At 59.4% G+C, this 20,481-nt stretch overlaps 1 protein-coding gene across 1 annotated transcript in view; it reads right to left on the bottom strand.

Annotated features, from left to right (window-relative positions):
- The window catches only part of LOC309854683 (uncharacterized protein), a 150,590-nt gene that overhangs the window by 20,637 nt on the left and 109,472 nt on the right, over positions 1 to 20,481 (bottom strand). Inside the window, exons 47-60 of the mRNA XM_082714086.1 lie at positions 19,469 to 19,618; positions 19,241 to 19,357; positions 16,676 to 16,883; positions 14,258 to 14,424; positions 13,012 to 13,124; positions 11,824 to 11,905; positions 8,591 to 8,728; positions 6,850 to 7,012; positions 4,979 to 5,106; positions 4,304 to 4,444; positions 2,665 to 2,778; positions 2,436 to 2,564; positions 1,675 to 1,842; positions 48 to 212 (exon numbers count right to left, since the gene is read on the bottom strand). Of these exons, the coding sequence (XP_082570212.1) occupies positions 48 to 212; positions 1,675 to 1,842; positions 2,436 to 2,564; positions 2,665 to 2,778; positions 4,304 to 4,444; positions 4,979 to 5,106; positions 6,850 to 7,012; positions 8,591 to 8,728; positions 11,824 to 11,905; positions 13,012 to 13,124; positions 14,258 to 14,424; positions 16,676 to 16,883; positions 19,241 to 19,357; positions 19,469 to 19,618 (1,983 nt within the window). The remainder of the gene's footprint in view (positions 1 to 47; positions 213 to 1,674; positions 1,843 to 2,435; positions 2,565 to 2,664; positions 2,779 to 4,303; positions 4,445 to 4,978; positions 5,107 to 6,849; positions 7,013 to 8,590; positions 8,729 to 11,823; positions 11,906 to 13,011; positions 13,125 to 14,257; positions 14,425 to 16,675; positions 16,884 to 19,240; positions 19,358 to 19,468; positions 19,619 to 20,481) is intronic.

Below are 20,481 nucleotides of genomic sequence, written 5' to 3'. Positions count from 1 at the left end.
GTTGCGAGGGTGGGTGGAAGGCTGACAGCCCTAACCTGGCCACTTACCTGCAGCTCCCCGGAGAAGTCTGGTGCCCGAGGCTTGCTGTGGTCGCGGATGGTCAGGTTGAGGCGCAGACCATGGTCTGGGTCCGGGGCGAGGCCCAGTTGGCAGTGGGAATGCAGCAGGAGCCCACTGTGGCCCAGGGTGTGCTCCCCAGAGACTAAGAGAGCCTGGAATGATGGGGGGGGGGGGAGAATGTCAGCGGTTAGGGAGGCATGGGGCAGCAGCTTCCTCTCCCCACCATGCCCTGGCCTCTTCCAGACCTCCAGAGCTGTCACAATAGCCTATTGGGTCTCCCTTCCAGTTCAGCCCATGGTCCCTGCTCCGCACTGTAGCCAGACTAACCTTGAAAATGCAAATCAGACATTATCCTGTCTTCCCACTGTACGAGGAAAAAAAGGGGGTTGCCTTGATATGGTCCAGGAGTCAGCATTACCTTCTTAACCTCACGTCCTTGCTCTCTACAAAGGCTGCTCTATGTTCCTTCACTACCCAAAGCATGTCCTGTCACAGGGCCTTTGCACTGTCTGTTGCCTCTGCAGAACTTGTACTTGTCAGCGAGGCCCCCACAGTCCCCCGTCCCCTCTCCCTGTGTCATTCTTTCACGGCACTCCCTACACCTGAGTATGTATCAGGCGTCTTGTTGAACTTTTTCGACCTGCTGGAACCTGAGCTCCAGGGGGTGGGGCCCTGGGTCTGTCCCTTTCGCCACCCTTGCCCCCGCACCTAGTATAGGGTCCCGCGTTAAGTAAAACCCACGAATGCTTCCTTAGCGGATGGATGGATGGAGTTGGCAAACTGTCCCAAGAGCCAAGTTTGGCTCAGTGCTTGTTCTTGTAAATAAATATGCATCGGAAGATGGCCTCGCCCGTTCATTTACGTAAGTCCCACGACAGTGAGGTGGAGTGAGTGTAACAGAGATCATATGGCTGGAGAAGACAAAATATTTGCTATCTGACCCTGTACACGGAAAACTCTGCCCCTGAGATGAATGGGGAGATGGGGAGATGGATGGACGGACGGACGGATGGACGGATGGTTGGTTGGGGGAGTGAGCAGGAGGCTGAGTAGGTGATGGGTGGGTGGGTGGGGGGACAGAAGGACAGACACAGGAGTGGAAAGTAGGAGGCTGATATTCCAAAGGATGGATGGATGGGTGGGTGGATGGACGGATGGATGAGAGGGTGGGTGAGTAGACAGGTGGATGGATAGACAGACAGACAGGGGGATGGGGAGAGATGGATGGACAGATGGAAGGGTGGGTGGGTAGGAGGAGGGGCCAAAGACCCAGCGAACGAACCCAGGAAGACTGTTGGGGAAGGAGTCCCAACCCCTCCCCTCCAACCACGATGAAGCTGAGCGCCTTTCATCTACGTGTAAAGCTCTCGTCCCCTGTCCCATCTCTGGTATCACCACCCCGCTCCTTGCCGAAGCCCACTGCCTCTTCTGCTGCTCAGATGGGACACGGAGGGCCGGCCTGCCCTGCCCGGGATCGCCCCACCAGCAGACGGCAGAGCGGCCACGTGGGCACGCAGCTCCCTCGCTCACACCCCTGCGTTCCCCAGATGTTGTCCTGTCTCCTCCTCCTCCCCGCACGGGGGTCCCCAGTCAGCTTCCCCAGACCAGACTCACCCTGGGCAGGTCGCAGAGCCCCAGGTGCAGGGAGTGGTGCAACCAGTGGGCGTAGTCGGTCTCCACCTGTCCCTGGAGGCTGTGTGTGGCGCAGGAGCCGGGGAAGGTGAAGACTTGCTCAAGCACGGCCTGTGCATGGAGCCGGTCTGGCTGGGACGGCCAGTGCCTCTGCAATGCGAGGGCACCATGAGGCCACAACACGCCTTTGTACTCTGGGCAGGTGTTTGATGGGAGCACCGGGGGCCTGAGCCTAAGGGGTCCCAGAACCCACGGTGCAAGACCCCAGCAGGAGCCAGGCTGGCTTTCAGGGCCAGCTGCTCCCATTTCTCCTCGGCCCGGTCCCTGTCCCAGGTTCTACAGAACAGTGCTCGGCCCCAGCAGCAGTCCCCTGTAGGCAGTAATACTGGGGAGACCCCGACCCTGACACCTCCAGGAACCTGAACTCATGCCCCCAAAAGCCCCCTGGTGTCACCAGCCCCTTCCCTTTTCTGCTCGGAGCGCTCACCTTGGGCAGGACGTCTCGCTTCCCTCATCTCCCAGAGCTGTCCCTCCGTGCCAGTCAGGGAGGGATTTTTGTACCCATTTTACAGATGCATGCACCGGGGCTCACAGTGGAGAAATGAAATGCTCACGATCCTGCAGCCCGGCTAGCACTGGCACAGGACCCCATGGCCTCAGAGCCAGGCACTTTCTACAGCAGGTCCCCCTGCCCGCCCACCTCCAAGGGTGACCTGCCTGGGACCCGGCTTTCTAGGCCTCACCTCGTACGTCAGGTTCTGCTGCACCCGGCGTCGGTCCCAGGCCAGATTGAGCTGTTCGCTGAACACAGCTGGGGTCTGTGTTAAGGCCCCACAGGCCCTGAGGGCACTTAGACCCCAAATTTCCTGGAGCTGACAAGAGGATGGAGTGTGGGACTTGGGGGGAGTCCACACGGAGACCCCGCGTTAGGGAGAGCCCCGTGCATGGCTTGGCAGTCCAGCCAGTGCATACCTGCCCCGGGGAGGCGGCCAGGCAGCCATCCCAAATGGTACTGAATGCTGAGGACCTGTTGGTCCAAGCGAGGTGCAAGGTCACGGGCTGCCCTCTGTCCCAGGCCAGCTGGACCTGCACAGAGACGGAGGGTGATGGAGGGGAGGGGCGGAGGGGAGGCTGATGCTCTCCATCTGGGTGTGCGCTAGGGATGGAGGAGAAGGGAGGAGGGGCGTGGGAAAGGCTGGCGCCAGTGGGGAGGGTGGAGCCCGCCACTGTAGGGGACTAAGGCGGGGACCTAGAGACACTGGCATCCCTCCTTGTCTGCAGGCATCAGAGCCCAGCCCAGCCTGGGAGACCTTAGATGCCTCATTGCCAGTGCCCAGCCTGGCTGTCTCAAAGCCAGAAGGAGCTCCGCGCCCCTCACTCGTGGCCCCTGGGCTGCTCTGGACTGAACAGTGGGCCCCGCCCCCCTGCCCTTCTGTTGACGCCCTCATCCCCAGGGGGGCAGCATTAGGATGCCTGGCGGACAGGAGGGAAGCCGGTGCCGATGAGGTCATGGGATAGGCCTCCAGATGGGATTAGTGCCCCTCCGAGCAGAGACCCCAGAGAGCTCTCCCCCTGGTGCATGAGGACACAGGAGCAGACGTGAGCCAGCCAGAGAGCGCTCACCAGAACCTGACCAGGCCGCCAACCTCATCTCGGGCTTCTAGAAGTGGGAGAAATGCCTGCTCCTGTTTAAAGCAACCAAAACCACCCAGCCACACACCCAGAGTGGTTTGTGATGGCAGCCCAAGCCGACTCAGGCAGGGCTGACCTCAACTGACCTCCTTGCTCCCGGCACCTGCCCTGCCACTTAACTCTGTCCCAGCCTAACTGCCCCTGGCGCTTCCTGAAGCTCGCCAGCCTATTCCTACCTCAGGGCCTTTGCACTCGCTGTTCCATTCCCCCCTTGGAATGCTATTCCCCTTGCTTGCCAGAAGGTGGATCCCTCGCATCTGGAGGCCCTCAACTGACAAGCCGCCTCCCCCAGGAGGCCCTCCCTGACCACCCCGTCTGATGATTGTCTGTTTCTGCCTCCTCACCACTTACTTCACCGGGCTTATCACAGCTCTTCATTTTTTCTTCATTCGCTGGCTTGAATTTTAGACAGGGTCTCTGGCCTGGCCCGGAGGATCTACTTTTGACCCACCCTGGCCAACTGTCTTCCATTTCACAGCTGAGAACTCCGTGGCTCAGAGAGAGTCCATGAGCGGCCAGAGGCCACCGGCTGGTCAAGGAGCCCAGCTGCCCTGCGGGCACCCCCTGCGGCTCCCGACTCAAGTGACAAGGATATAAATGAGGAATCATTTTATTTATGTACGTATGTGTGTCCAGTGAGGTCATGCCTGTAAGCTCTTGCCCTGCTAACGTGTGGGCTCCCAGCCCTGCCTGGCATGCAGTAGGTGCTTAATAGTAGGTGAAGGAATGAACAAATGAAGGACGCTTTGGGCTGCAAGTTTCAGGAGTCAGACTCTGGAAGAGTCCGTCCCAACAGGAGACAAGCACAACCTTCTGCCCCTGCACGCGGTACCCAGGGGGTGGGCTGGGGGCTCAGCCATGCAGCTGCCCACCCCCCGCAGAGTCCCCCATCAGGGACCATTGAATGCTCCCCACTCACCTCTGCGCTCCGCCGGCCACCCCTGCCCTCAGCGAGGCCACTGGCCTCGATGCGCCACAAGGAGAGGCTGAAGGGGTGAGCCAGGGCCAGGCGGCCGGCCAGCTTGCCCTTCCCCAGCTGCAGAGAGGACGAGGCCAGCACCTGCAGTGGGGGGACAGGCGGAGCTGGAGGCCTTGCCCAGAGGGGCCACGCCCTCCCCACCCCCCGACCCTGCACAGACAGCCTCCCGGGGCCAGGTGTGGGGCCAGCGGGCTCCGAGCACACAGCCCAGCACTGAGGGGGCCCTTGGGAGAGGCAGCCCGTTCTGCAGAGGAGAACGTCAAGGCTTGGAGCAGAGCGGACAGGGACAGTGTATGACTGAGGGGACTGGAGGCCTTTCTAAGAATGCCAGCCCTGCTTTCCACTCGCTCTGTGACTCCCGGCAAGTGGTTATACCTCTCTGGGCTCTGATTCCATCACGTGAAAGGGGAACTGAAGAGCCCCCAGAGGTGTCACCCAGTGGCATTCTTATTGTGGTTCACGCGTTGCTGGAACCCGATTCCACCCCCTACCCAGGGCCTTTCCTGCTGTCTCCCGGGGACTGGGTCCCGCCAGGCAGGCCCGAGCCCCGAGTGCCCCGCTCAGGCTCCAGGCTCGGTTCAGTTCCTAGGGTCTCCTTCTGGCCCTGACACCAACCTGGTCCTTGCCACCCCAGCCCACCAGCAGGTCGTCCCGGTGTCTGTGCCGTGAGTGCTCGCAGGACAGACGGAGGCTGCCACGCCGCGGTGGGGACAGGGACAGAGGCAGCGGGTGGGTGAGCTCTGCTGGGAGGGGGACACAGGGAGAGGCAGGCACGTGAGGGGAGCACGTGGGCTCAGGGGGATCTCAGCGGGCACAGCCGCCAACTAGGGCAGGTAGCCGTGCCCCCCCCGCCCCCTGTGCTCAGGTCATCTGCTCAAAATTCAGAGGGTCAGCCCTCACTCGGCCACCACACCACTCCATGCACTCCCCGAGCTGTCCCCAGGAGAGCTCCAAATCTTTGTCACCCAGCAAAACCTGGTCCAGCTCCCAGCCCATGTCCTGCACCATCTAACCTCCCTCACGCTTGTGGGTCCCCGGTGTCCCACTGGGGCCACACTCAGCTGTCCTCCACTCTCCTTCTGTCCCAGAGTGTGACACAGGTGGTGCCCCCACAGCTGAGGCCTCACAGCGGACAGTCTCTGCCTCTAAGTTTCCCTCCCTTGTCCCCTCAGCAGAGCCCGGCTGCCCTGACCTCCTGCCTCAGGTGACCGCAGCTTGTGAGGCCACCAGTGGGTCCTGTCTTCCCAGACCCCTGGGCAGCACGGGTCTGCAGGCAAGCAGAGATGCTGCAGTAGACAAAGGCCACCTCGGGGACCTCAACTCTCTGGAAGGGGTGCCACCTGTCCCCACGCTGGCTCCTGGGAAGTGTGCCCAGAGACGCCGACACAGCTGCATCTTGAGGAGCCATCACTGTTCCAGGGAACAGTGACCACATTTGTGGGCCCCACACTCAGCGCCATAACCCTCAGTCCTTCCACTCCCTGACCCCCCCCCCCAGCTCCCATGCTCTGTAACCAGAGAGCAGGGTCCTCAGGCTGCTCGGCACCCCCACAAACCCCGTGCACACACACCTGCACACACACATGCACACACATGCTGTCCTGGTGGGCAGAGGAGTTACGCGTTTCCTCTGCCTTGTGGGGTACACGGGTGGCAGCAGCCGTGACCCTGGGGGGATGCCGTCTGACCACCCAGCAAGCCGTGCCCCTGGGAGTGGGGTCTGTACTGTGTTTCCCACTTGGCAGACGGCAGGGCAGGCTTTGCTCTGTGTGGTGGGGGCTCGTCTCACAGAAACTGACAGTCTGTGTGACAGCATGGCCCCTTCCAAGCCCTTGGGGGACACAGGTGGCACCTGTAGGGCTGCTGGGGGGATAGCACTCGCCTCTCCTGCTGACCATCAGCCTCCGCTCTGAAACCCCCTGGGGCTGCTCAGGGCCCCATCTAACACACTTCCTGTCTTACACTCAGGGTAGCCCTAACTCTGGGCTGGGGGGCCGGGACCCTGTGTGACCTGGGCCCCTCAGCCCTCCCGCTGGTCTCCTCTCCTCCCCCCGACTTCAGTGCACTCTGGCCACACCGGCCTTGCTGCTGTGGCTCCAGCACCCACTTTGTTCCCACCTCAGGGCCTTTGCACCTGCTTTCCCTTTTGCCTGAGATACCCCTCCTCGGATCCCTGCCACGGCCAGTTCTTCCTCCTCATTCAGGGCTCCGCACGGACGTTACCTCCTCAAACACGCCTTTCCCACCTACCCCACCCGAAGGAGCCCTACACCCCTCAATTCAACCCTTCTCACAGAAACACTCTGATGCGATTTCCTTCATGTTCACACCCCTGCTCACCACCTCTGCCCCTGTCGGCAGGGACCTGGGGCCGTCTTACTTCCAGATGGATCCCCAGGGCCTGGGACGGCACCTGGGATACAGTTGATCAAACATCGTTCGCTGAGCGAACAGCGCCCCCTGCTGGTGACCTCTCACACCCTCACCCTGGATGCTGAGGTTCCCAGCGGGCCTGGGGAAGGGCCCCAAGAGGCTCCCGTTGAGCTCCGCCTCCTGGTCATCCCACAGAACTGTCTGGTGCAGGATGTGGGTCCCACGGGCTGTCTTGTACAAGGTCTGCAGGACCAGCTGCCTGGGAAGGGCTCTGAGCTAGAAGAGAAAGACAGCTCTGGGTCACCGGGGAGCCCAGCCCACGCTCCTGCTTCGGGTAGGAAAAAAGAGGTACTTTCAGAGGAGGAAAGACAGGGAACGTCTGTGGGGCATGAACGGTTTACTGGGACGTCATAAAGCCAAAGGCTCCCCAGGGATGGGCAGACAGTGGGAGGGAGGGGTGTGGGGCACGGGGAGACTGTGTCGCCCTCTGAACACATCACCTCAGCTCCATTCCAAGCTGTGTGGCCTTGGGCCGGTTTCCTAACTTCTCTGAGCTCAGTTTCCCCGTCTGTAAGAGCGGATGAGACGGACAGCGCTAACCTCTGAGATGATGCGAGGGTGTGTCCGCCCAGGGCCGACCCGGGGGCACTGCCGCGTGGGACCTGCTGTGACTGGGACTAGGGTTTCTCAGACAGGTACTGAGCATGGATTAGGATTTCGGACCCAGGGCTGAGCATGGGGGTACAAATAACCAAGACGGGCCCTGGCCCTTCAGGGGCTCCTGGCGGATGGGGAGACATCACAGAGACAGAAAATGATGGCCCAGGTGACAAGGGTGGCATGAAAGATACTCAAGAGGCAAAGGAACACAGAGAAAGAGCTGGAGGACAATGCAAGGAAGGGCATTCTAGGCAGGAAGGTGGGTCTGTGCAAAGGCTCAGAGAAGGGGACTCTCCCTGTTAGGTGGGTGCCCCCTTTGAGGGGGTGGTCAGGGGCCCTGCAGGGAGACTTGCCAGGAGGGGGGGCGGAGTTTACTCTTGAAGGTCTTACTACCCTACCTTGACTCAAGACACCATTATTTCTTGCCCCACTAAGCACAGTGGCTTCCTCACTGCTATCTCTGCTGCCCCCTGTAGGTCTCTCCCCATACAGCCGCTGGAGGGATCTGAAATCTTCATTTGGACTGTGTCCCCCCAAAAGCTTCCAATTTCAGAAAACTAAATCCAAACTCCTCCCTGTGGCTTGTCATGCCCTACGATCAGACCCCACGATCTCCTACTGCCCCACCCTGCTCCAGGCCAGCGGCCATGCCTCAAACAAGCCTACTCGTTCCTGCCCCAGGCCCTTTGTATGTGTTGTTCCCTCAGCCTGGAATGCCCTTCCACCAGATCTTCAAATGGCTGTCACTTGCTTGTCATCTGGGACTAGCTCAGATGTCTCCTTCTTTGTGAGGCCTTCCTGGCCACCTGAGGAGCTGCCTGGCCACACACCCACTCTTAATCATCCCATTTTCTTTTCTTTCTAGAATGTATCCATCTGGATACATTCCATCTGGAATGTTTTCTTATTTATTTGTGTGATTTCCTCCCCAGCAGACTCTGCAGTTGGTGAGAGAAAGGACCCACCAGTCCTGTCCCTGGCAATACTCTCAGCTTTTTGAGTGGTTCCTGCCCTGGGCCCTACTAGGGGTTCAACAAGTAACATGGGAGGGAGGGAGGAATGCACAATGAGAGCAGCTGAGAACCCATTCCAGCACGTTCCCCCCACTCCAGAGCCCCTCAAAAACCCCTCTCTTCTCCCGGAGCTGCCCCCGGAGCGCCCTCCCCCAGCCCACCCTGGCCACCCTCCATGCACCTGGGGGAAGGTCTGCTCCAGCCTGATGATGTTGGTAACACTGGCCTTTGTCGTCAGCAGCCTGGTGCCCACATGGAAATGATGGTCCTCCCCCTTGAAGAAAATCGTGCTCTCGGCCTCACGCTCCAAGTACTGTAGCTGGGCCAGAAGAAAAGCAGGTGAGATATTTTCTCCTTGGTCTCTGATGGCATATTCCTGCAGATCCTGGCTCCAGGCTGGAGGCTGTGGCCCCAGATACCCGAGGCTTCCTGGACTGTTTGAAATCTGGTGGAAGGAGGGTCCTGAGCCTCGGTGTAGGCCAATGACAGCCACCTCCCCCTCCTTCCTGCTGCTGTCCCACCGGCTGGAAGACAGCTACGGGCCATCAGGCAAGAATTCCAGCTGCACTACCACAGTGGGCGGCAGGGGGCAGTCTAGCGCAAGGAACGAGGCACGGGCTGGGCTAGCCAACAGATGCGGGCTCCGGCGCTCGGTCACAGCGGGTAGGTCCTTCACCACCGCAGTCTCTGCTTTCTAAGCCGATACACTGGGATGATGACACTTCCTTAATGTGTCGATGTGAAAATTGTACCAGACAGTGTGCTCTCTTCCAGACTGGCTACGTGACAGAATCAGGTAGGGCGCCAGCTACACACAGAGACTCTGTCCCCTACCGACAGCTGGGAGAGACAGAACCTCCGCGAACAGGCTGGGGAGGCATTCTTTTTTTTTTTTTTTTTTTTTTTAAAGATTTTATTTATTTAGTCAGAGAGAGAGAGCGAGAGTGAGCACAGGCAGACAGAGTGGCAGGCAGAGTCAGAGGGAGAAGCTCCCTGCGGAGCAAGGAGCCCGATATGGGACTCGATCCCAGGACGCTGGGATCATGACCCGAGCCGAAGGCAGCTGCCTAACCAACTGAGCCACCCAGGCGTCCCTGGGGAGGCATTCTTAAACAGCTCCGCAGATAGGTCTGACCTCAGTCAAGGCTAATTCGGTCACCCTGAATCTTGAACAAAGAGTCTGACAAATCCACATGGAGGATTTTCTGCAAAACCAGTGCCTGGACATTTCAAAATTGTCAACGTGTGACTTCTTATAGGTGGTTAAGGACTGGGGCGCTGGGTGGCGGCGTCTGTGAAGTGTCCCACTCTTGATTTGGGCTCCGGTCATGATCTCGGGGTTCTAAGATTGAGACCCTTACCAGGCTCTGTGCTCAGCGTGAACCCAGGTTGAGATCCTCCCTCTCCCTCTGCCCCTCCTCCCTGTGTGGGCATGCGCACACACATACATAGAGTCTCTCTCTCTCTCTCTCAAATCTTTTTTTTAAAGGTCATTAAAGGGGTGCCTCAGTGACTTAGTGGGTTAAAGCCTCTGCCTTCAGCTTAGGTCATGATCTCAGGGTCTTGGGATCGAGCTCCGCATCGGGCTCTCTGCTCCGTGGGGAGTCTGCTTCCTCCCTTCTCTCTCTCTGCCTACTGTCAAATAAATAAATAAAATCTTTTTTTTTTTTTTTTTTTTAAAGGTGGTTAAAGACAATGAAATTCTTAGGGGCAATATCTATCGAAACCCGCAATTTACTTTGAAATGTGTCAAAAATTCAGGATAAAGTGCTGACAAAGCAAGTGCAGTGGAACAGGGGTGAGTAAATGAACGTGGACATTCACTGTAAAATTGCTTTAATTTTCCAGGGTCTAAAACATTTAATAACGGAACAGTGGGGGAAAACTAGGTATGGGGTGGGAGAATTTCTGGTTCAGGGGTCTGGTTTAGGCCACATTCGGCCCACCACATGGTTTTGTAAATAAAGTTTTATTGTAACACAGCCATGGCCGTTTAGTTACATCCTGTCTATGGCTGCTTTTCTGTGACGGTGGCAGCACTGAGCAGTTACAACAGAGATCGTTCTGGGTTTAAAGGATAAGACATTTACTTATAGTCCAAGTTTGCAGACCTCTGTTCTAGATTAACTCCCTCAAGAGACACGGCAACTAAATTCTTTGGGTGATCCTGAAGTGTCTCTTGGGTTTAAAACAAACTGAAAACAGACAAATAAAAAATTCAGCATGAAAGAACATTATTGGGGCAACTGGGAAAGGTGATTAGGGACCGTATATTAAATAACAGCATGACTACATCATGTTCAACTTCCTGAATTTTCTAATTATGCTGTGTTATGTAAGAAAATTGCCTTGTCATTGGAACCACTCAGCCAAGCATGTAGGAGTAAAGAGGTATGTGCCCAGAAACATGTCCATATCGTCCCTTAATGGGAAAATGTACGTGGGCATGTGTAGGAGTAGAGAAAGAAGATATGGGACAGATAAGTACAAACAAAGTTGTGGCAGGTTATTAACAACTAGGGAATGTTCTTGGTCCTAAAATAACTTTTCTATATGTTGAAAACTCTTCAAAATAAAGACCGGGGGGAAACAAAGAGGCCCCGGAACGTGCAGTTGGCGGGGATGCTTGGGAAATGCTAAAACCATGTGGGAACGTGCTAGGGCAGGACCAGGCACACAGTAGGTGCTCTGGGAACAAAGGCAGCCGGCCTGGGCAGGGTGGGCAGTTAACAAAACTGGGTGGCTGGGGGGCTAACCAAGCAAGGAGCTGGGCGAATGTAACAACCAGTCACTCACTCGTTAGCCAACATCTTTCATGAGCACCTACTATGTGCTGGGCCCTGGGCCGGATGCTGGGCACTCCTGATTTGGGGAAGAGGGGCAGACAGGCAAACAGGTCATGGCAACAGAGTGCGGGGGGGCTGCCAGCCTGGGCCTGTTGTCAACCCCCCTACCTTCACCCCAGGGCCCCCAAATGCTACATGCAAGCCAGATGCATGGCCGCGGGCTGTCCTGGGGGTTCCAGGTGGGGAAAGGATTTGCGGACAAGGGCAGGAAGATATGCGGGAAGCCTGGGCCATCAGAAGAAGCTGGGGCACCCGGGAGACGGTGGGGCTCGGCTCAAAGGCAGCACGCCAGGTCGGGTGAGGCGGCGCCAGGCCTCCCCTACTCCCCAGGGTCTTGTGGGCCCAGCTGGGGGCTCTGGGCCTGGCCCAGGAATGTAAGCCTGGGGATGTTTGAGAAAGCTAGAGCCAGGGGTTTCAGGGGGCAGCCCCCTGGGGCCTGCAGCAGGCCTGTGCACACAGAGGTGGATGCGTAAGCCCTCCCCGCCGGGGCCCGGCCAGCACGGCCCCCGCCCACCACGGGCAGGGCCTCTGGAACCAGTTAGGGCTCGGGGCGGCTGGGCACAGTTACCTTGGCCGAGACTGAGGCTCTGCGGGGGCAGCGGCCCAGGAGGGCGGGGAGGCTGTGCCGGCCGGACAGCTGCAGCTCTTTCCTGGAAGGAGACAAGGAGAGTGTCTGAGGCCAGCCTGTGGGCGCCCAGGGCTGGGTCAGGATTCAGACCAGCCTCCCCCACCCGCAGAGGACGGGAGACCCACGGACACACCCAGAACCCAGGCAGGGCCGTTCACGTGCCCCGGGCCTGAGGGCCGAGCAGGGCTGTGGTTAGGGCCACAGCCTGGGGCCAGATGACCCACGTTTCGACCCCCACCTGACCCGTGCCTGGTTCTGGCATGCGGGATATAGCACCTCTGGGCCTCAGTTTCCCCTTCAGCAAAAGGGGCTGCAGGGGTACTGGACGGAGTGTCTCGGCTCAGGTTTGGGCAGGGGAGGCCTCCGCGGGGTCTGGACGGCAGGATTTTAACTGCGCTCACCCCTGGCAGCCCTGCGCTCACCGTGGCCCTTCAGGCCGGGGTGCTTGGGGCTCCCCACTGCTGCTGCCGTGGGGCGCTGCCCCCTTCTGGTCCTTCTTCCACAGCAGCGCTGCTATCTTGGGCCAGAAGACCCATGGCCGCGGGCCGACCTGTGCCCTGGGTGAGGGTTAGCACTGCCTCTGGCCTCTGCCCACCAGAAGCCACTGGAAATTTCCCCAGACGTCGCCAAGTGACCCCAAGTGACCCCGGGTGGACACCCGCCCCAGGTGAGAACCACTGGTCTAGACCGCTCCCAGCTGGCTTCCTCATGCCCCTCAGGGACCCCGTGTGGGTGCTGGAGCCAGGCAGCCCTCGCCCCGGACGCATACACGTGCGAGGCCGCTGAGTGCTGGGCCAGGCAGCCAGTAGGTCCTCACGCTGAAGAGCTATAATAATTATTAATTAGTATTTGAGGCCTAGCATGCATCTCACTTGTGAGACCAAGCCCTCGTCCATGTCGTATCCCTGAACGTCAAGGTTATTTTACGAGCTGTGTGACCTCGGGTGAGTTACTTTGCTTCTCTGTGCCTTCCTTTCCACATCTGGGCAGTGGGGCTGTGGGGAGGGGTCAAGGAGGTGCTGGGGGTTGGAGGTCAGCGCACAGCAGGGGCTCCACTGATTATCTCCCCCGCACCCCCTCCTCTGGTGGGAGGAGAGGGGACCCCCAGAGCTGCAGAGAACCCCTCACCGGAACTCCTGGCTCTGGCCACGCACGTCGAGGACCAGGCTGGCTTGAGAATCGCAGGTCAGCCGTAGGGAAGACAGCATCTGTTCCTCTGCCCAGAGCTTCTGGAACACGAGCTGTGGAAGGGGCAGGCGTGAGGTGTGAGCAGTGCAGCGGGCCCGAGGACCCACCTTGGCCCCACTCTGCAGCTTCCCCCCGGCAGCCGGCGCTGCACCCCACCAGACCCGCACCCCAGACATCGGCAAAGAATGGGCCCCCCCCACATCTCCCCATCACTGGCCTGAAGCCAAGGAAAGGGGGTTTAGAGGAGGTGAGGGAGAGCGAAACCAGGTCTGCTTTGTTGTGGGGTACAGTGACCAAGGACAAAGACCCACTGCATGAGGGCTACCCGGGGCTCTCCACACGGCAGAGGGCAGTGGGGGCAGGGCAGCGCTGGTCACCGGAAACAAGAGGTTGCGAATGAAGCTTCCGGAATGGGCAGCCAGAGAGCCCAGCCCGGACAGGTGACCTTCAGCCAAGTGACAATGACCAGGGCCTGGCCCCATTCAGGAGACCACAGCAGATTCCCCTTCTCAGAGGTGGGAGAGCATCGTGGGAAAGGGCCCAGGTGCCAGCCTGAGTCCCTTGTGCTGCCTCCTTGCTAGGGGACCTTGAGTAGGTGACATACACACGCGTGTCCCACAGATGGGGACGACAGGGACTGTCGTCACAGCAGCAAATGCTTCTACAGCATCTGTTTGACCAGACACCACCCATCTCCATCCTCCCAAACCCCATGTTGTCGGTACCACCATCATCCCCATTTCAGGAACAGACTGAGGGCACAGAGAGGCTAAGGAATTTGCCTGAGGTCACACAGCACGCTGTGTGAGTCAGAGCTGGGATCTGATGTCCAGAGCTGGGGCTCTTAAGAACTATGCTGCCTGCCCCTCGCAGGGCATTAGGAGGAGGAAAGGAATCAGGCCATGGAAAACCCCCTAGACGGCACTGAGCGTGGAGCAGGGGCTCCAACAGCAAAAGCTGGGCTTTGGCTCGAGGGCGAGAGCAGAAAGGCAGAAAGCACACAGGGCGGGCACCTGGAACGGGGGCTTCCAGCATCTACAAATTGTCGAGTGCTGGAGAGACACAGCGCAGGACATCTGTTGGGCGAGCCCGTGGTTGGTCCCCTGCACGCTGGGGAACAGGACGGAGTGGACGGAATTAGCAGGGAGCCCAGCCTGGCGGGGTTGGGGGTGCACCTACTCCTCACCTGGGTGGTCGAGGGCAGGCCCAGCCTCCGGAGAGCGGGAGCCGCGTGGCTGGCGTTCACCAGCAGCTCCAGGGAGCCGTTCGCCGGCCAGGACACCAGGGCTGCCGCGTCCACGCTGACAGCACCATCCCCTCCGTGGAGGGCCACGCTGGCCCGGGTCTGGGTCTCTAGGGGCAGAGAAGGGCACAGGCTGCTGGGGGCTTGGTTCACCTCCCTGTGCGTGTGGGACCGATGCCAGACAAGGCTTTTGCTTCTCAAGAGCCTCTGGGACTTCATCTGCCAGGTGGTGTCCCCTCGATGAGTGTGGCCGGGCCAGCTCCTCTCCGCAGGATTGCTGCTGAGGTAAGACCTCTGAGAGCCCACCTGAAGTACCCCCCGACCCTTCCTTCTCCCTCCCTGGGGTCGGTCAGCCCCGTGAGGGCAGGTCCGTCAGTCTGTTCCCTGCTCTGTTCCCAGCACTTGGCAGGGCTCCAGACACATCGCAGGCAGTGGGGAAACAGACGAATAAACACGTCTCTCCGGGTTTATCAAACATGCAGAGGATATCAAATGATACTGACCTGGAGCCCACCCGGCCCAGGATGGAGGATCCCCGCCCATCCCACGCACCCGGGGGGAACCTCCGGGATCCTGCCTCCCAGCCCGACCACACCTCCATGATGTGGCCTCCATGGGACCCTCTGGGAAAGGCAATTCCAGGAGCCTCGTGCTTCTTATTTTGGGACTTAAGTTCCCCCTGCGGCAGTAGGAAGCGGCTCTCCGGGTACAGAGGCGAACCCTAGCCTATGTCAGCGGGGATGGCGGGGGTGCGCTTGGTGCAGCTCACAGCTCCTGCCCGGGATACCTGCTTCCCCTGCCATCTGGGCCCATCGGGGCAGGTGGCGCTCTAAGCCTCGATTTCCTCATCAATAAAGTGGTCCCAGCCAGCCCACCCTGAGTGACCCCACCACGAAGAAGAGAAAGAACACCGCGGAGAACACCTGCCCGTCGGACACACAGGTCCCAGGAAGGGCTCCCTTCCTTCCTTCCGAGGCGGCGTTCAACCCCAAGCACCTGCTACGTGTGAGGCCCGAGGAGGAAGGGACCCACACTGAAGGAGCCCCGGTCCCTAAGCCCGGGGAAGTTTCAGGTGGTCAGAGACAGCGAGAATGTTAAAGCCAAGCAGAGAACGCTCCCCACCGAGGGGCTGGGACGGCCGAACGTGGGCAGCCGTGCGGAGGGGAGACGCCTCCCTGGCCGCAGGTGACCACGCCAGGCCTCTCAGGGGCCAGGAACTGGGTCACCCTGGAATGACCGTCCCATTCACTGACACACCATGTCCCCAATAAGCCCTTCCTCGGAGCAGTCTGTGAGGTCAGTCCCCCTGTCTGCTCCAAGTACCCAGTCACCTCGCAGGGGGCTCAAAGCCAAGGATGGAAAAGCTTGAGGCCAGGAGATGACCCAAGTGACAGGGGAGCCCCCAAGGGCTCCTGATCTCTGCATTCTACACAGGGGATAGCCAGAGGGGGGCCTGGAGCCGCGCTGCCTGGATTCAGGTCCTGATCTCGCAGTTCTGAGGCTGTGTGACCTGGGGCAAGTGACTCCACCACTCCGAGCTTCCTTTCCTCCCCTGCAGAATGGGAACAGTGACTAACCCCTACCTCATATACTCACGAATTCACTCAACAGATTAACTGAATAACTACTAGGCTCCCTAAAACAGGCAAAAATCATCCCTGTCCTTGTGGAGAGTGCATTCTAGGGTGAGGTGGGCAGAAGACAGGCAATGAGAAATGAAGGTCCTGAGTCAGTCAGTCACACAGGATGTTAGAGCAACCAAGCCAGGACCAGGGATGGGGTGAGCTCGAGGGAGGCGGGGATGCCAGTAAATAAGCTGGGTGGGGAAAGCCTCACTGAAGAGAGGACACTTGAAAACTATGTGAAGGCAGGGAGGGATCGAGACCAGCAGACGTGCAGGGGAAGAGCCTCCCAGACAGAGGAACAGCCGTGCAAAGGTCCTGAGGCAGGAGCCAAGCCCCATGTGTTTGAAGACTAGCAAGGAGTGAAATGAGCAGGGGCCAGAAAACGGGGTGAGAGAACAGAGGGTGTGGATCCTGAGGGCTCAGAGGCCTGGACACAGAGGCAGAGATCAGAGAGAGGCGGCCACGAGCCAAGGATCGGCCGGGGCCTCCTGGAGCCGGAAGAGGCCAGAAAGGATCCCCCCACCGAGCCTTCGGCAGAAGCACGGCCCTGCGGACACCTGGGCTCCAGGACTGTAGAGGGGACACATCTTTGCAAGCCTAGGAAAGGAATACAGGCTCCCCCCGGGAACCAGGGCTTCAAGGGTAAGGATGTCCTTTGGTTCTGAGAGTGGCGAGCAGGCCCCGGGGTGGGGGGAACCGGCCCTCCGGTCCTGGGGCGGGGCGCTGGGTGCCTTACCGTGTGTCTGCAGCTTGGCGCTCAGGCGGGCCTGGCCCGGGAGCCCGGCCTGCAACAGGGTCACGCTGTTGTGCTCGCTCCGGCCAGAGAGCTGCAGGTGCCCTGTACAGTGACGGCCACTCACGGAGTAGTTCACGGACGTGGGCCCTGCCGAGAGGCGTCCGGAATGCTGGAAGCTGGAGCCGCTGCTGGGAACGTCCACAGAGGCCTGGAATGACCCACCGGAGAGGGTGGCTCGCGGGGGAGCAGAGACAGCCAGCCCGCCCAGCTCACTCCGGCTCCCAGAGACCCACAGCACTGTGGGGGTGGGGGGTGGGGGGTGGGGGGTGGGGGGTGGGGAGCCGAGACCCGCGCCTTGCAGGAGTCAGTTTAGGAAAGAGCAAGGGGACATGCGCTATGTTGCTGGGTGGGGTGTGCTGGCCCAGGAATGGCTGCTTGCAGCTACAGGGTTTCCGTGTGGGGTAGTTAAGAAGCTCTGGAATGAATGGGGGAAAAAAAAAAAAAGTTCTAGAATGAGAGAACCAAGGCACACCACTATGAACAGACCCGGTGCCCTTGAAAATGCTTGAAAATACTTAAAATGGGGGACGCCTGAGTGGCTCAGTGGGTTAGCTGTCTGCCTTCAGCTCAGGTCATGATCCCAGGGTCCTAGGATCGAGTCCCACGCTGGGCTCCTTGCTCGGCAGGGAGCCTGCTTCTCCCTCTGCCTGCGACTCCTCCTGCTTGTGCTCTCTCTCACCATTAAATAAAATTTTTTAAAAAAGACTTAAAATGTAACACATTAATATATTATACTATCATAAAAAATGTTTGCAAAATAAAACATAGCTTTGGAAGGTTTTCAACAGGCACGAGCTCTCTATGTCCCCAAGCAGCCCCCTGACCCATTTTCAGCTCTCTACCTGGCCCCCAAAGACTTTGAGTTTGTGGCCTCTGCCCCCCATTGGAGCAGCAGCGACCAGCAGGGGCATAAAGCCCCTCGCTGCGTGGCGTCAGCGGCTCTACAAAGCAGGAAGTGCTGTCCTGCTCTTCGGTGATGCTTGCTGAGCGCCTACTAAGTGCCGGGCCCTGTCCTGCACCTGGAGATGCGTCGTGCACCACACACGGGACTGCTGGGGCCGTGCAGCCCAGAGGCCAGCTGTGGGAGACAGACCAGGACAAGGTAGAAGCCATCGCGGGCCGGACGGAAAGAGGATGGAAAAGAGAAAGCAGTCGGGGAGCATGTGAGATAGTAAGAAATACACAGGCATAGCTATCTATACCTTTGTCCCCGGGTCCTGCCCACATCTGGTCTGTGATCCCCGTCCCTGACCCAGAGCTCCCGCCCTTGAAAGCTCCCCAGTGAGTGGGAGAGGGGAGCGTCTTACTGGAGCTCCTCAATCCCTTGGAATTTCGTGGGTGAGACCAGTGCTTTCTGTTCTACTGAGGGGACTCTCGGTGGGTTCCCCAGAAAGACCAAGCCCTGGTGAGAAGCTGGAAACTTCAGCCCCCAGTCCCTGTCCTCGGGGAGCGGAGGAGAGGCTGCGGGGCGAGTGAAGGATCCAGCACACTCACCGGATGAATGCCCGTGAAAATCCCTCAAGTAGGGCTCAGGGCTGAACACATCCGCGGGCAGGGAAGGGGGCACTAGCAAATGGGTCATGGGTGGGGGAGTCCCCAGCCGTCTGAACCCACGTGTGCTCTGAGTGGCAGACGAGAAGCAAAGCCATCTTCTTTACAGAGGGTTTGGGTGGGGGAGACACGGGCCAGGGCAGGGATCTTCAGGGAAGGCCAGAGAGAGGACATGGGTGCAAAGACCTGGGGAGGCCAGGAGCGGGCGGTGGGCATCGAAGGGAAGAAACATCTGGCGAGCCTGAGTACAGGGGCCAGCGAGCCCGAGGGAAGTCAGCAAGCGGGGAGCCCCCGGCAGGTGAGCTCAGAGAGGGCACAGCACCAGATCCCCGCACGAGGTTTCTGGGGCCAGGCTGGACGTGGAGGGGCTCGACTCTGGGTGGAGACCCGAGGGGGCGGCAGTGAAGGCGGGAGCCCAGCTAGGTGGCTGGAACCTGGGTGTGACCCGAGATGGCCTGGAGCAGAGGACACAGCTGGAGGTGGGGAACAAGGGGTCGGGCTCCGGGCACATCTGGGAGGACACACCATCCGCATCTGCGGCCGGGCTGGGCCAGCCAGGAGCCCATCCGCCTCCAAGGGGAGAGACACAAGTATACAGACCTGCGCGTGTGGGGCCTAAAGAAGAAGAAAGGGAGGAGCTTCCGTGCAGCAGAGAGAGACACCGGCGCAGAATGCCCAGGCTGAGAGCAGGTGGATAAGGCTAAAAAGTGGGGTCAAGGACACGCACTCGGTCCACAGGGAGGCTGTGGACCCAGGGGCACGTGGCTAGGCTAGGGAGAGGAGCCCTCTCCCTACTATCGAGATGAGGAGACTGAGGCTCAGAGGGAAGTCTGGAACCTTGTTCCACCTCCCCTTTGTATCCACCTGACTTCCAAGAACGTTTGTTGAGTGAATGCACGAAAGCACAAACGCACGCACGAGTTTCCATGATCACCGGCGCTCGCCGAGGCTGACCTGCAGGCCCAGCTTGTCCGCCCGCCACAGAGTCCGCAGCACGGGGACGTTGTGCCAGAGCGTGTAGGACAGGGAGACGTGCTCTGGCTGCCGAGTGAACGTCAACTCCTCCGAGACCTGCCCACGGGGACGACTGTGAGACCTGGGCCTTGGGCTGGGTTGTCCCCAGGACCCCCACAACCCCCTCCCCCCCCAGTTCCCAGAGGCCCGGCCTGCTGAGCCCCACACCTGTTTGTCGTCGACTTGGACCCGCAGGGTGCGTCTGTAGCCCGGCCCGTGGCTCTCGGTGGCCAGATCCAGCAGGACACGGGCTGGGAGGCCCAGGGGGCTGGGCTGGGGGAAGCTGTGTACCAGCAACATAGCCACCTCCCGCTGGGTCTGCAAAGGAGGCAGAGAAACGGACTCCATGCCTGGTAGGTGGTCAGAGTCTTCCACGGAGGGGAGCATAAACTACTCAGACATTAAATCAAGCCCCGTCTCCCCCACCCTGTTGTCTACCGCACCCTAGAAGAACAGTCAGGGGAATTCCCACCAAAGGCAGCGAACGTATTTTGGGATGCCTGATAGAAAGGAAGGGGCGAGTGCAAAGTTCACAAGGGAGGAAAGGAACCTCAGAAAGAAAGGCTTCGGCAAGGTTGAGGGAGGGACCCACAGACTGTTGGAGAAGGACGCGCCTTGCAGGTTGGGATGTAGCCGAGAGAAAAACATCTGGACAAATAAAAGACAAAAAAAAACACACAAAAAAAAACCCTCCTAAGACGTTCAGACGATGCTCACAGAAGGGTGTGAAGAAAGCCCTGCAAGGCCGCTCTGTCTACTGAAGTGATGGTCAGCGACTTTCCCAGGCAGCTCTGGGCAGGCCGGCAAGCTCTGAGAGAATCAAGCAGGCGGGGCTGAGCCCGCACACCCTCTCTGATCTAGCGGTTCTGCTCGGCCCATGTTCACCGAAACACAGGCATACCAGCGAGCTTGAGGCAGTGTTATTTGCAAGAGGCAAAAACTGGACGCTTGCGTCCCTAAGAATTGAAAGCCGGGTCTTGGAAAGAGATCTGCGTAACCGTGGCCCTAGGAGCACTGCTCCCGGTACTCAAAGGTCGGAAACAACTTGAACATCAGGGGACGGATGAGCAACACGGTGTGGTCTGTCCACACCACGCGGCGTTGCTGGGACTTAAGGAAGGAGGGACACTCTGACAGCAGCGACAATGTGGGGGAACCCTGAGGACGTGATGGTTGGCGAA

The sequence above is a fragment of the Mustela nivalis genome (assembly GCF_964662115.1).
Source record: "Mustela nivalis genome assembly, chromosome: 19".
Taxonomy (NCBI): Eukaryota; Metazoa; Chordata; class Mammalia; order Carnivora; family Mustelidae; genus Mustela; species Mustela nivalis.
The sequence above is the reverse complement of the archived record's forward strand: the minus strand, read 5'-3'. Positions and strand labels throughout refer to the sequence as shown.